Source organism: Stegodyphus dumicola, chromosome 9 (genome assembly GCF_044657685.1).
Source record: "Stegodyphus dumicola isolate Sdum_Otavi_A_Nest chromosome 9, ASM4465768v1".
NCBI classification, from domain to species: Eukaryota; Metazoa; Arthropoda; class Arachnida; order Araneae; family Eresidae; genus Stegodyphus; species Stegodyphus dumicola.
In genome coordinates this window covers 81,154,002-81,170,551 of record NC_140776.1, presented here as the reverse complement: position 1 = coordinate 81,170,551, position 16,550 = coordinate 81,154,002, and the positions used below count along the sequence as shown (strand labels likewise).

The following is a 16,550-nucleotide window of genomic DNA, read 5'->3' as shown; positions in this document are numbered from 1 at the left end:
GCCATTACGTGAAACATGTACAAATAATTTCTATCTGCTTTATATCGAAATATTTGGATTCTTGTTGGGGCAAAACTTAAGAATTTTAATATCAGTGCTTATTATATTGTACTGCCATATTTATATACAGTACACAGAACGTCCATTATCCTGAATGATCTAAAATCCGGACCTCAAGCCGATCAAAATTTTTCTCCTCCTAGGCTTTACGCATGCACATTTCATTTCCCCCTCTGCGCATAATAAAACATCTGGAAAGTTCTCATTCCTAATTTCACTTCGACACTAAAAGAAAAAAACATTTTAGCATAAATTTGTACAATCAGTAATTTGACTCTCTTGCTGGGTATCTGCTTTTTGGCACATCTTAAACCAAAACATTCCACATAGGTACACAGGCATGAAAGTTTTCCCGCTTTTTTGAAGGTCACCTGGGCTGTTTCTGAGATCAATGTAGAACCGTTGAGAAATCATGACTGAAAAATGTGGTGGGGCTAAACGGAGGATACGCTTTCTCCCTCTTTTCTTTGTAAAAAAACTGTACATCAAGGCGAAGTAGGTGGGGCTTATGTGGAAAGGTGGAACAACATGCGTACGAATATCGAATCAAAGAAGAGCAAGCAACCGTCAAATGAGAGTTGACGATCGGTGCTGGCGCCATCTGTCGGACATATGGATAACCACTTGCATTCTCCAGTACTCTATGTAATAATTTAAGGAATGCTCATAAACTGTGAAAAGAAGAGCTAGAGATAAAAAAAGGAGGAGCGAGAATCTTAAAAAAAAAAAAAAAAAGCAATTTAACATTGCAGAAAATAAGGAAGAAAATAAAAAAAGTATGAATGGATTGTATAAAAGCTGCTGAAAAGAAATTAAAACAAGCTTGCAAACGGAAATTAGAAAAGTTGGCTGCAAAAGTAGCAAAAAAAGAAAAAGCTTTGTACCTAAAACTTTTTAATCAGGATCGAGTGAGACAGACAAAATAGTTATTTTTTAAATTCCTCCTTTAACTATATGTTATGTTATTTTGTAACTATATTATCTCATATGACTACTTTTTCTGGTGTTATATAAAGTACTGTTTATTGAACTAAGAGTGAAGATAATTGAAAGCTATAGTAACAGTTATATATATATATATATATATATATTATCTCTAAAACTTGTCATTGCCTGGAAATGGGCAGTAATATATAACATAAATATGTATATTAGTGTGTTGTAATGTTGTGTACAGTATTCATGTATCAAATGTAAAGTTACATAAAGAGCATCTTAAAGAAGGTTAATTCATTACTATCTCCTGGCGATTTACTGTTTTTTTTTTTTTTTTTTTAACAAGTGGAAAATAAAATTAATAGCAAAAAAGTACAAGTATTTTAGTTTAATCATATGTATATGTTTAATACTTTTTATATTAAAAGGTTGGTATTTTATCAAAATGTGTTTTTTTAAGGTTGCGTGTGCGCATTTAGTTTTTGTGTCCGCGTGTTAAGCTTTTTTTGCCAACTTGCACTTTCATGCCTGGGTACATCATTGATCTGATGTCAACCTGACAAATGAATTATTATACTTTCTTTTCATCACTGCATGCTTATCAAAATATGACGACTTGAGTAATGACTTATGTAACGATGCCTAAACAGTTTTTTTTTTTTTTTTTTTTAGTAATTGGTATGGTAACCTTTTATGTTGACATTACGCTTGGCGATGATTACAGATCGCAGAATTTAGGATCCACACAGACTGTATCAGGTGGTAAAATATCTAGTCCCTCAATAAGGCTTAAGTATATGTAGGAATTTTATTCAGAACTCTAATAAGCATTAAGCAATGTGCAAGAAATAGACATAAGTATAGTAAATAACTAATACAATTCAGGCTTAATTGTCTCGGTGCACAATAAAAGCAATATATTTAACAGAACAATTTGTGGTTAGTCGCCAAGCTCAAGATGCATAGCCAAATATGTTTAGTGAAGGTTAAGCACAGTACATTTATTGGGGGGCATGAAAATTTTTGCACAGGGGCCCAAGAGTTCTAGCTACGCCACTGAGTATACCTAGACTATAGAAAATCGCATAGCAATGCATTGTCAGAAACACCTTGGCGTGGTAGTGACAACACTAAAAAGGAAGGACACAATGTGACAAAACATGTTTTATTATGTTTAGTACAGAAGAAACCAACAAATAAGCACAAAAACAGACGACTATCATCATTAAAGAAGGTGTTTAAAATTACCATTCTGGACATTGACATCATCACATGAAAGGTATGCCAGATTTCTGCATCAAGGTCAGGGTCATAATATTTAAACCTTTGATGCTGACCATCTCTTTAGTTTCTGCTGCACTAAGCATAAAGAACATTATTACAGGCATGAAAGTGCAAGTTAGCAAAAAACAAAGCTGAACAATGCGCGGACACAAAAACTAAATGCACACGCGTGACCTCAAGAAAACACATTTTAATAAAATATCAACCTTTTAATATGAAAAGTATTAAACATATACATATAATTAAAACTAAAATAATACTTGTACTTACTATTTTGCTATTAATTTTATCTTCCACTTGTAAAAAAAACCGGTAAATCACCAGGAGATCGTAATGAATTAACCTTCTTTAAGATGCTCTTTATGTAACTTAATTTAACAGTTGATACATGAATACTGTACACAACATTACAACACACTAATATACATATTTATGTTAGAGCCCATTTCCAGGCAATGACTAGTTTTAGAGATAATGTATATATATGTAACTGTTACTATAGCTTTCAATTATCTTCACTTTTAGTTCAATAAACAGTACTTTATATAACACCAGAAAAAGTAGTCATGTGAGATAATATAGTTACAAAATAACATAACATATAGTTAAAGGAACTTAAAAATAACTATTTTGTCTGTCTCACTCGATCCTGATTTAAAAGTTTTAGGGAAAAGCATGTCCTCCGTTTACCAGCCCCCCCCCCCCAAAAAAAAAAAAAACATTAGCCGGTCACGATTTCTCAACGGTTCTACACCGATCTCAGAAACAGCCCAGGCGACGTTCAAAAACGCGGAAAACTTTCATGCCTGAACCCTATTTGTGGCCTACCTTTCTTGTGTTTCGCACATAAAGGCTGTTAATGTATTAAAAAAAATTCTCAAAATTTTAGCTTCACTGAGTTAAAATATTTTTTAACCCTGTTTTTTGTGTCCAGCATTTCTTGTGTTTTGTGTCGTCTTTACCATGCCAGGAAGGCGTTTCCGACCATTCATTGCTGTCTTTCCCATCATCTAAGTGTCCTTTCTTGAAAGTCTGCAACTGATTTGCTGAAACACTTTGAATTTACACAGACAGAGATTAATTTTTGTTTAAAACAAAATAAAAATGTCTAAATTTTAATCTGATATATACTGCCATCAGGTGTAATTCATTTAAACATTTCATGTTTTTATTACGTATTTTTCTTTGATACTTATTGAGTTGATGCATTTAAAATTGTTAATTTCAAACACTGTTGGAAACATGAACTGTAGACAAGTAATTATTGACACTTCAGTGATGATCTTATACAATTGGTAAGTTTGTGAGGGTTTATTTTGATTAATAGGTAGTTTTGAGTTAACCCTCGGATGTTTTAACCTCCCAAAAAATGCTAATTTTTCTACACCGAATGCTGTAATCATAAGTTTCTACTGTTTTCTTTTGATTCTAAATGACAGCACTACTGTATGAATGCTCAAGACAGGACAAAATCCGGACTCCGGGACTTCGGCCATTATGAATTGGGGGTTTTTCCAGATTATGGATTATCAATTTATATCTGGTAAATTAAATCTGGCAGAAATTATACAATTAAAAATATGAAACTAATTTATGAAATAAAGATCAATTATGATTTAAAGGGTATCAGAATTTACAAAAAAAAGCTTAATATTTATTTGTTTACTTTATTAAACATATCTTTCAATGTAAGTTGTTTTAAGTTGCTTCGCTTCCATGACGACTATCTGGCCACCTTTGTCGGCCTTTGAAATGATAATATCCGGGTTAGAATGAATTTCGTGTATTGTAGCTCTTTCTCTCGCAGTTAGATTTGGTTTCAAAGATTTATTATTGAATTTCACATTATGAGCGATAAGATGCCTAATCATTTCTTTCTGTGAATCTGAAACTTTACTGAACTTTAAAGCTTTTTTGATAGGAGCCAAAATCTTTGGAATCGAGGTTCACAGGTTTGTAAGAAGTTAAAATTATATTTTAGAATTCTCTCTTGTTCTTCTGAAAGACTAACATTAGAAATATTAACTATTGGCTTGATGTTTACAATGGGAAGATTTTTTGAACTACTTGAACTGGAAGACTGTAAAAGAAGTTTTTCGAATTTAACTGCAAGGCTATTTTTATGACGGTTAACTGCATTCTCCGTTCTAGACAAAGACTTTTGTTCAAGGGCAGTCAATTTTGGATATGATTTAGCGAGTTCCAGATGAAGCTTATAGAGTTCGTGTTCGATTTTGGACAATTGTTGACGTGTATCCCTTATGATGGACCGAAATAAGGTATATTTGCAATTTAACAGAATTCTTGAAATGCGACTCTAAGGTTTTTGATCAGATTTGAGTTGAATAAAATTGGGGAACAGTAAAAAGTCAAGATATGATTAAGACACAATAACATGCCGAATAAATATTAATTCAGAAGTCAAACAACAAAAATCAGCGTTACATTTACAAAATTTTCACATGACTAGTTTCGATGGTTTTACCGAACCATCATCTTCAGCTGCAAAACCGCAAATGAACAAGATAGGAAATAATGATTAGACTTAATTTCTTGTTCAGTTACAAAGTTCCACTGTTTAAGTCCTGTAATTGCTGTGTCGAGAATACCGACTAACTTGTCAATCAAAATTTTTTTGTTTTCAACCTCTCTGTCACTTTCTTCACTATCAGAAGCGCGCATGGGTAAACACATTACTGGATTTACGTACATTCGTAGCGGACGCGTGCATCAAACGTGCATGCGTAAACGTATTATGCGCTTTCATAAGTTTGTGGTTTTGAGGTCCGGATGTTTGGCAGTTATGAAATTAATATACTTCTTTCAAAGGTATCATGTCTGAATATTCATAAATTCCATTTGCAGGTAGGAAAAAATTTAGTATTCAGATATATGATGTACAGGTGCTGAACCTTTTATATTTACTATTTAGTGCATTTCAATCAAAACTGATAGTTAAAAGATTATGTATACGTTTTTAATACTGGTATATTATATATACTGGCGCTCCTACTGAGGGTACCTTGCCAATAGTTGGCAGAACTAGACTTCTCCTTATGTACTCTGAGATGACAAAAATTTTTTACATTATATTAGTTGTAATAATGTACAAATGATGTAATAATTTATTTATGATTAATTTTCAAGTTGTTTAGGATTCAGTCATAATATTATTTTTTTATTTCTATTTAGATTTTTCTCATTTTAAAAGTATAAGAAAGTTACAAAATGAAATTAACTTAAGAACATAAAATTTTGAGTATCTAATTGAATATTAAAAGATTTTACATCAGAATTGTATGCTATAAAGGAAATTTAAACCAGTTTTTTATAGTTCTTTTGAAATGGTACGATTACTCAGTCAAAAAACTGTTTACCTTTTCATCTTCAAATTTAGCAACTATGTATTGTTATGAGTATTGAAAAGTGGATTTGGCACATGATTCATCACAGATCCCTCAGTTCTCGAATGAAAAGAAGTGCCTGGGACCTTCCCAAAGTCATCTCTAGATCTGTGAAAGGTGCTACTATGTGTTAATGTATTGCTAGCATCGTTTGTATTATTTTTCTCTGGTAAAATAAAAGCACAAGATTTAGATTTTTATTAAGCATAACTGCAAGAAACAAATCAGTTTCGTTTAAAGCCGCGAGCTTTTTGTTAACAAGTGTGTTGCTTGACAGCATTTGTCCTCATGCATAACCAAAAAAATCTTAGTGAATGTTTTATAAATTGGGTTGCAAAACTCTTCTCCACGTACTATATTTACCAGGTCTGCCCCTAACAAATTATCTTTTTCACTGGTAACTGTTTTTTTAGATGGAACTTCCAGCATCACTGGAGACACTCGACGAACTATTGAGATCATGGCCACGGGCTTATTTAAGTTTCCCATAATGTTTGCAAAGATACTTGGATGCTGAGGGTCCTATTTTGACTAGTGTTTCTCTTTTTAGTTTCGTGAAGAAGCCATTGACCTTTTGAGCCATTTCAAATGCAACAATCCAGTGTTTGAAACAACTATCTGAATGCTTTTTTTTTTTTTGTTGACAAAAATAAGTAAATAAATGCATTATATTTCTGTGTACATAGTAGTGATATTTGATTTTTAAGTACTTGTTTTTGCATAGCAATTTTTTCACTTTTAGAATGTACTCGCAGAACGCGTATTGTTGACACAGTATACAATGCCAGCAACAATGAATTAGTGCGTACAAAAACATTGGTAAAGAATGGAATTGTTCTGATTGATGCTACACCTTTCCGTCAGTGGTATGAAGCCCATTATGCCCTGCCTTTAGGAAGGAAAAAAGGAGCCAAGCTTGTAAGTATTTAAGTTATTTGCTATTGCTACTTACTCTGTTAACAAAATTCATTTTTTTATGTTTACAATTTTGTTACATTGCTTGTATGAGGAGTAGAGTTTATCATCTGCTTTATTTCACAGATACAAAGTATATGAAAATTCATAGAATTTTTCAGAATCCAGATTATGTGTAACTTATTTAAATTTTAAGGGAGGTAAATTCTGCCATTATGTGTAACTTATTTAAATTTTAAGGGAGGTAAATTCTGCCAGTTTAAAATGGTGTTTCGAGTATCCTAAAATTTCATGAAAATTGTAATTAAAAAACAATTCTGCCACTCCGTGTCCATTTAGACTTCACTCTTAATTTTGTGTTTCTTGACAAACTTCTTTGGAGCCTAGCAAGAGCATAATTTCCTGCCGCCCTGGTTTCCTAACATATTTTGTTAGGGAATGATAAAAAAATTTGTGAGTTCACTGATCAGGGTTCGTGCTTATAAGTCCTTATATTTGAAAATAAAATATAAAGGCCCTTATAGGTGCTTACTTTTTCTTTAAAGCCCTTATTTTTTTGTTTTTAGTGCTTATTTTTTTGCTTTTAGTGCTTTTTTTTTTAATGAACGCACGATTTTTCCCCGTACCAAAGCCGAAACTTAATAAACAACTTTTTTTCCTAATATGGAATGTCAGATGGTGAGTCATACTCCCGGAAATAGCTTTTCCCCCTTTCTCTGTATTAACATAACCTTTGGTGTGCACGAAGAGTACAGACAGGTGCCCGTCGTTCTATTGGTCAAAGAATTGCGAAAGCAGTAGAAAATTCCGCTACATTCGGCATTCTTTTACTCCCACCCAAATACTACACACATTTGAATTTTTATCAAGATCTTAAAAATTTGCATTCTCGTTCTGCTTGGTCAGTTCATATTAGTGTTTATTAAGATCGTTATGCTTATATGAGCATATTTATAATAACATAGTTGCAGTAACTGCTGAAGTATAGTAAACTTCCAAAAATGGTTGTGTTTTAACACAGATTAGCTTTCTAAGGAATAATATTCGGAATGGCTTAAATAAAGGGAAAGTAATCGAATAGTCAAAATAATTTTATTTTTTTTGGCCAATACATTATGTAATACGAAGGTTGGGAGGTCTTCCCTTTCTCTGCAAAATCTTGAATATTGAAACTTTAACAGTTCGATGCAAAACAAGCAACGGACCTTTTTTTCCCCTTTTGTTCACTTTCTAATCTGGATTGAATAGGACTAAAAGTTCTGCAGTCTACCAACCCAAGCGAAGAATGATTCTATTCCGAAAATTTAACGCCGTCTGTTGAAAATTAGAATGAAAAACTCCCCAGTTATTTAGTTCGTTATTCTCCCAATACCAGCAGTTGTTGATTCCGATTGCGTAATATCACGTAGGGAAGAATTACGGCGCACGTATTGCGCAATAACGATATTTTGCAGAGATAATTAATTTTGATGTTCAGTCCGAGATTTGTTTTATGAACACTTAAAAGAGTTTTACTGTGCTTGCTAAGCAGAATATTTTTTAGTTTCGTTGGTTTATTTTTATATGATGCACATATTGAAATGTCAAAAGCATTTATTTAGCGGAAAAATCTAAAGAGCGGCTACAGTCATTCCCCCCCTTCCGCTCCTTCAAGTTATGCTCGACTGTCCGAATATTCGCCAGTTTTCAAGTATGCAGGTTAGTTAAGCTTTTACTGTTAAAAGATGACTGCATGAAGAAAATTTCTGTCTTCTGATATCATAAATGTTCCTCTTTTTTACTTAAATTACTTTGCTTGCAATATCTGTTAAGAGAAAACTGATATACAATGAAAATTTAGAAAATATTCAGATTTAAATTATTTAAATATCAATATTGAGTGGAAAAATAGATTTGATTTATTATTAGGTTCCAAGCGAATATAATAAATATGCCTTATTATTTATTTTCTCTATTTTGAACTGAAATTTCATCATTAAATCTTGTAATATGGTTTAGTTCTTCATAGTTTTTTTTCTCTCATTGTAAACTAGTTCTGTAAATTGAACTATTATTTAAAATTTAAAAAAAAAAGTAATTATTTTCCATGGTTGAGGTAATGCTTATTCTCTCTTAACCCTTTGCGACACACATATTTAAAATATATTTTAATCTTAAAAAAAATGCCTTAGAATAAGTCAGATGGACTTACTTAAGTGCCTTTAAGGCTTGAAAAAAATTCTGCGCTTTTATTTTTTACGGTAGAAGGTGGGATACCGTTTGTCCCACCATGCAACTAGCACATGTCTTATAGCATATTGGTGTATAGCAGGAAAAAAAATATATGTGGAATGAATAAACAAAATAAAGCGTGCATTCTAAAATATTCATAATAAACACACTAAAATGCATTCTAAAATATTCATAATAAACACACTAAAATGCATTCTAAAATATTCATAATAAACACACTAAAATGCATTTTGTACTTATTGCATATATGCATGACTTGTAAAATTTTGCATATGCACATTTTGCATATAGTATATATTTAATATTTTTAAATTTTAGGAACAAAAGGAAATATTTTCTTGAATATTATTTTAAGATTAAAATTTGATACTCGTACATATGATACTAAATAAAATATTAAAATTGGCACTTGATTCAAAAACATTTATATATGACTAAAATTGAAAAAGTCATTTTTCATGAAACTTTGAAAAAAATGTTGTTTCATTCTTTCGTAAGCATAGAGGCACTTCACATGTTTCACACATCCAAAATGTTCGTCGTTCTTCTTTCGATATGCTGCAATATGCACATCTTCTCCTGCTCATTCTCTTTGGCGTTTTACTTACATTTTTTAGTATCTTTTCTGGTTGTACGAACGGGTTTTTAGTTTTTATTTGAACTGGGGATTTCAGTTTTCTTTTCAGCTCTTTCTTGCCTGCAAGTGCCATTAGACCTTCTGTAACTGAGAGAAGAAAATCTTTCATTGTTTTTACATCATGATCAGGTTTGCAAACAAACTTGAATAAATGTGTTTACTATACTCGCATCTAAAAAGTCAAAAAAAAAAAAAAATGTGCCACCATTTCTTGCTTTTGCGGTCTATTTCATATAGTCCTTTCAGTTGATCAATCAGTCGACATATCCCATATTCTTATTGTATGAAATAATGCTGTTTGGGCACAGTACTTTTTTTTTTTTGTCTTTCCCATCTCATTCCTTTCTATTAATTTCTTTCATTTCAGTTGCCTTTTCCAAGGAAGACAGGATAGAAACGGATCTTTTATCCTTCCATTTTATGCAATAAATTGAATCATCACTAACTGAAAAGTCTATATTCTCTTGATGTAAATTTGTCTTTTAAATTTTTGGGTAGATACTTCCGATCCATATTTACAGTGCCACATGCATAGATGGGTCTGTGTCTTTAAAAAGCGAAACAAATTATAACTACTCCCCTTTCTTCTTCAGCAATAACTTCAACCTCAGTTATTCTCTCCTGTATTTCAATTTCATCTGAATCAGAACTGACATCTGAAGCATTTGAGTCGCAATCGGATGGCAATTCAGCAAAAAGATCCAAAGCTTCCTGAGTTGTTAATTTTTTTCTAGACATTTTAGCACATCAGAGCATACAACGGATGTAAAAGTGCGCGCAATCACGAAAAAAGTAGATGCAAAAAAGAAAGAAAAAAATAATCGTGAGTGCTGCCATCTATTGAGCGGAAATTCAAGTGTGTGGTGGGACAAATTTTAACCCACTTATTTCAACTGCAAAATTAATGTTATAATATATTAAATACAATTAAGATTTTTGAAAATAAAGTACTTTTGAATATTAAAAAGTATACGTATCATAAATTGTATACCAAAATTTTTAAAATATTGAAAAATGCGAGATACAGGGATATCACTCTTGTGATCCTATTTTGAATATTTTTTGCTTATAAACTTAAGCTCTGGTATAGTAGTAACATCTACTGAGAAAAATAATAACTAAAATAGATTATTTTTAAAAGATTAGAAAATTTCTAACGGAAATTGCTAACTGAGAAAATAAATATTAATTAGGTGGGACATATATTGACCCACCATGCTGCAAAGGGTTAATAAGTACTTCATTTCTCATATTTTAAATTACAAGTCTAATTGTTAAGGTTATGCAGTTGTGTATGATGTAATTAGACAGGTGCTTATTTTTTTAACTAAAATGTGGCTATGAACCCTGACTGGTCTGGAAATGATAAATCTTCTTAATAGTGATGAATACAAGGTTGTCAGTGATTTGATGATTGACCTTGATAAAGATTCTTAAGTTGTCTCATCCAGGGGCCAGCACTCATAATACTTGAACTAGAGACCTTACAAATAAATCTCTGTTCACATCACATTTTGTGGGTCGGTAAGTGAATAACTGGATCTTTACTAGTAGCGGATTTCTTTTAAGTGCTCGAACTATTGATTCGAAATACACTCATGTCCAAAATTATCTTTACATACCCAAAAATGATGATATTCAATGAAATATCGAATGAATGTGATCCGTATTTGCAGGGAATGTGTGAAAACCAAGCCTAATTAGCATTATCCAATCAAAAGTAATCAAACGTTTTGTGATATGCAAATCTAGGCATTACATCATCCAAGGGTGAATCAAGCGCTTTGCGCAAAATGAATATTTGAGTGAATTTCTGCAACATAGCGTTTGATTTCAGTGTGTAGGGACTCAAAGCAGTTTGTTATGGCTTCGAAGTATCATTTGGAAGAATCTGTAAAGTGGCGAATTATCGGCCGTTTAGAAGCAGAGCAGTCAATCATGGAAACAGCCACATGTCTGAATATTTCAAGACAGACAGTCTCTAAGCTATGGAAACAGTTTCAAAATGATGGAAGTGTTGTAAGGAGGCCTGGACGAGGTCGGAAACGAATGGCAACTGCTTCTGAAGATCGGTATCTGGCATTAACTGCCCGTCGTAACAGAAAGGCTACTGCTCGCCAGTTAAGTTCAGAGCTTGCAGCCGCCACTGGAACTGTTGCATCACGGCAAACAATATACAGAAGGCTTAATGAAAAAGGCCTTTATGCCAGAAAGCCAAGGGTATGTGTTTTATTTTCTTCACAGAAAAAGAGGGATCGCTTTAATTGGTGTAAAGAACATCAAAACTGGACTGAACATCAATGATCCCATGTTCTCTTTACTGATGAGTCGCGGTTTAGTTTAACTGGTGATTCTAAACGTGTTAACATGTGGAGGGAGTCAGGAACACGAAATGATCCCTCGAACATTGTGGAACGTGACCGTTTTGGTAGTGGAGGTGTGATGGTATGGGGTGGAATGATGATCGATGGACGTACACCCCTACACATGTTCAGCAGCGGATCTGTGACAGGCCAGATATATCGAGATGAGGTCTTAGATCGTTATGTAAGGCTTTTCAGGGGTGCATATGGACCTGACTTTTTATTTATGGATGATAATGCCCGTCAACATCGAGCAAACCTCGTTGATGAATTCCTTGAAAGTGAAGACATTAAGCGAATACTTGGCCACCAAACTCTCCTGACCTTAACCCGATAGAGAACTTATGGGACTACCTTGGAAGAGCAATTGCACGTATACATCCTCCTCCTAGAGATGTAAATGCTCTGAAGACGGCATTGCTGGAAGAGTGGAGATTAATTCCCCAAACTGTGGTTAACAACGTTATTTCCAGCCTTAAAACACGTTGTGATATGTGTGTACAAGTCAGGGGAGATCATATTCCATATTAAATTCGTAAGACTTAATTCTTTTTCTGAATCATTCCTTTTTTTCTTAACTCTCTTTGTCACACTTTATTACCATTTTTATTGTTTCATGCTACAATTTTATATCATATGAGGTGATCTTCAATTTTTTCTTTTGCATTTATGTGTCATCATGTTATGTTATGTATGATTCCACGAAAATTCATTAAATTATAAGTCATAGTCTCTGAGAAATCCGTGAATTTATGCATGTAAACATAATTTTGGACATGAGTGTAGCATCTATTGTGTACATGGTATGTCAATAGTTACTGTGCAGAATTGCTTAAAAATATTTTGCATGAATTTATAACCTTTTTTTAATAATCATCAAAATATTTTTTTAACATGTGGTTGAATAAAGTTCAAAGTAGTTGATTTGTTCAAGATTAAGAGCATTAATTTGTGTAACTGTTTAGTGTGTGCAGATTTTTCAATGGAAATATTGTAATGTATTTTTTGAAGACTACACAATAAATATTTGGGCATTTTGTCAGTGATGATATAAATGTAGTTTTTTAACAGTAAATTTATATTTATAGACTGAGCAGGAAGAAGCTATTTTAAACAAGAAGCGTAGCAAGAAAACTGAGAAAAAATATAAAGAGAGGCAAAAATTAGCTAAAGTAGATCCTATGTTAGAAGATCAATTTATGTCTGGACGAATTTTAGGTATGTAATTCATTTCTTTGTTTTGTGTAAATGAGTCTATTTTTTCTTGTTTTAATTTGCTGAAAGTGCACAAACTATCTAATGAAAGTTCCCAAGTACCGTAATTTCGGGTAGATAATTCGCCCTGGCGTATATGCTGCATACATGATAATTGACTGAAAAAAATGAAAGGTCATCATTTAAACCATATACACTGCAGCAAGGTGTTTCAAAATATGGCACTTAATATTCATTTATTCGGCAATTCCCTGCCATATTGATGTAATCATCATTGATAATGTTTTATAACATTTTATAACATTCATTGATAATGTTTTATAACAACATAAATATATTCAGTAATATATAAATAAATAAAGAAGAAACATCTTACCTTGAACTTGCCTAAAACGAACTCTAATAGGTATTATTTTTATGGGTCCGGTAAACTTCGTTTATCACCATAAATTACCATATTATGAAAAATAATACGTAAAGTAGATAATTAGAATTTTATAATTAAACTACATTTATTTTTACAAATTCATCAAAGTCAATTTCATCATTATGTTCTATATCACTTCTTTCGATGTCGGTATCGTCACTTTCTTTTTCAGTGATTGCCATGCTTTGTCACACATAAGGCAGCCTCTTCGTATGAAGCTTTTCTCGTTTGTACAGAATTTGTGAAGTAATGGAGTCTGCTTTGCATCCATTCTCCTGCTCCTTTCGTAGTTCATGCTTGAAAATTCTGTTGAGCGGCTGTAAAATTTTTGTAAGCCCACCTGATATCAGTGAGACATCAGTGCTAAGTTTTTTGCTTCAGTTCTTAATGTATCTGCTAAATGAGATTGCACTGAATCCAGAACAATGAGTCTTCGAGGTTTGAAAGAAAGCACCTTTCCTTTTTCGATAAATTTCTTTCAGCCAAAACATCACTTCTTCACACATCCATCTCTTTTTTGTTCGAGCAATTAATAGCTCCTTCTAGGGAAGTTTCCCTTCAGAATTGTTTTTCTTTTTAAATTATCAAAGGGGTAACTTTTCTCCACTGGCGGCACCCAAAACACAAGTAAAATAAGTCTTCCTTCTTAGATGTTAACGCTGAAATAGTGGCGTGTTTTTTTTTTTTTTTTTTCTCCCCCAAAATTCTACTTGGAGGACAGTCAAAAGTGACAGACACTTCATCCATATAAATTATCCAAAACACAAGTAAAATAAGTCTTTCTTCTTAGATGTTAACGCTGAAATAGTTTCCCCCCCCCCCTTCTTTCTTCAAAATTCTACTCGGAGAACAGTTGAAAGTGACACACTTCATCCCCTTCATCATTCATAAATTATTTGCCCCCATTCAAATTTTGTTAAATTTCCCAAAAAGCTGTATTGTTTTCAAGCCATTACACGGGAAGCTTTTTGTCCAACTGTTTTGGTCCTGGCAAATAATTTCTTTCACTTCATGAACCTAAAACACCAACAAACCTGTAACAAATATTTGTAATGTCCATTTGTCAAGCAATTACCTTTGCTTGAAGGCAAATTCTAACTTGATACTGATAATCCACTTTCTGTCTGCTCTATTGTCCATTTCTCTAAATTGTCTTTGAAAACAGGCCAGGCTATGACACCAGTTCGTCAAGATCTTTAATTCAACCACATTTTCTCTAGATTGTATGGCTTATTCGAGTAGTAATCACCACCCAAATCTGTTTTTCTGCCTATTGTTTGGTAGTTTTTCTTCAGTTCTGGCCCAGAAACCATGGGTCCAAAAACAGAGCAACCTCATTTCAGGCATTATATACAGAATGGAACATAGTACCAGCAAGATGTAGCTGTATGCTTGGGTGTGACGAGATCAAGCAAGTGATGTAACTAAATCACCATCTTTCATCTGAATTTTTATGGTGAATAAATCTTTGACTGATGCTTGGTTAAAAAATTTTGAAAGTAACTTGAGTAGGAGGAAGAGCTATTACTGTTGGGGCTACTTCTTTTAACTTTTCAGAATAGATTTTAATAAGTTCTAAAAGAGGTGTCTTGCAAGCCCAATCATATTTATCTGTGTCTTCAAGAGTCGTGTAGAAATTTTGTTTGTATTTTTTCATTTTTATATCATCTAAAGGCTCTTGTTTCTTTATTTTCATTTGCTTTGCCTTAGCCTTTTGAATATTATTCAAAAATATTTCTCAAAATCTAATTCATCACTGGAAAAGGATGATAGAGACTCAATTGTAATGTCTGCAGTGTGACTGTCTTGATTCGAATTCTCCAATTGTTCTGAGAATAATTTCATTATCAATGAAAGTTCATAGATGACTTTCTTTGCTTTTTAAATTTGTTCATCATCCAAGAAAATTTGGTGTTTCAGATCTCCATATATTCAACCCAGCAAGATCTCATTGTCTAGCTTCGTTGAAGAAATGATTCCTTCTGCAATAAACCCTCCATCCCATTCTCACCTCCTGTCAGTGCTTCAGATTGCAGCTTTTTTGTGTCTATATAGGGTATAAAAGAAGAGTTTCCAATTCAGAAAGATCAGTCCACAGTCTTTCTGTTAGCGAAACATTATCGATAGGTTATACACATCTTCTAAAAAAGTTCTTAATTCAAACAACCTCTTTATCATCAAATATGTACTTCAAAAGTTGTTCGTTTCCGAAGAATGGCATCAATTTTGGGAGTTCTTGCTGCTTACCTAAATTTACTAGTGAGATTTGTCACTAAATGAAGTAACTAAATGAATCAGTTTAATCACTAAAAAAAATATCAGCTCTGACTCCTTTTACCCCAAAATCTGCCCAACTCTGACTCCACAGCCCTGGTTAAAACATGATATTTTAACAAAAGAATAAAGTAATCTTTGATATTTTGAGTAATTTCACTGTGGGCTGATCAAGCAAATGATGTAACTAAATCACCATCTTTCGGCTGAATTTTCGTGGTGAAAAGATTTCTGACTGATGCTTGGTTAAATTTTTAAAGTAAGTTATTGACAGTAATTCTTGGAAGAGTATTCTTATGTTTAGTAAGCATTCTGGTTACTGAGCAAAAGTTTACTTATCCGTTTGCTTAGTTAAGCCTCTGTGGAAGTCAGTATTAATTTGACACTATCAGTTTGTTGGTTATAGATGTATTTTGAATATTTTTATTTAATACAAGAAAAATACTTATAGCTAATAGTTTTTGATAAAGATCAGTATATGTAAAATGTTAAAAATAAGGATGCATGCTTTCTTTTAGATTTCTAGTTATAAAGTTTGCTTAAATAATGTTCAAATTATAGGGGAAACGATTTCAGTACTGTAGATATAAAGTGGGTTTGGGAAAGGTAAGAAAAGGCTTACCCTTTCTGGTGCAGTGTGTTCAATGTGAACACACCAAAAATATTCCCTCTTTAGACACTGAAAATAATTGATAACTATCACAATAAAACTATATTAATGGTTACTTTTAATCTCTTTCATGAGTAATACATGGCAGCACCACACCAGCAAATCATAAAACATTGAGATTATTCTGTTTTCA

At 32.7% G+C, this 16,550-nt stretch overlaps 1 protein-coding gene across 1 annotated transcript in view; it reads left to right on the top strand.

The window, feature by feature from the left end:
- The window catches only part of RpS8 (ribosomal protein S8), a 39,737-nt gene that overhangs the window by 20,340 nt on the left and 2,847 nt on the right, over positions 1-16,550 (top strand). Inside the window, exons 4-5 of the mRNA XM_085823108.1 lie at positions 6,399-6,602; positions 12,920-13,049. Of these exons, the coding sequence (XP_085679234.1) occupies positions 6,399-6,602; positions 12,920-13,049 (334 nt within the window). The remainder of the gene's footprint in view (positions 1-6,398; positions 6,603-12,919; positions 13,050-16,550) is intronic.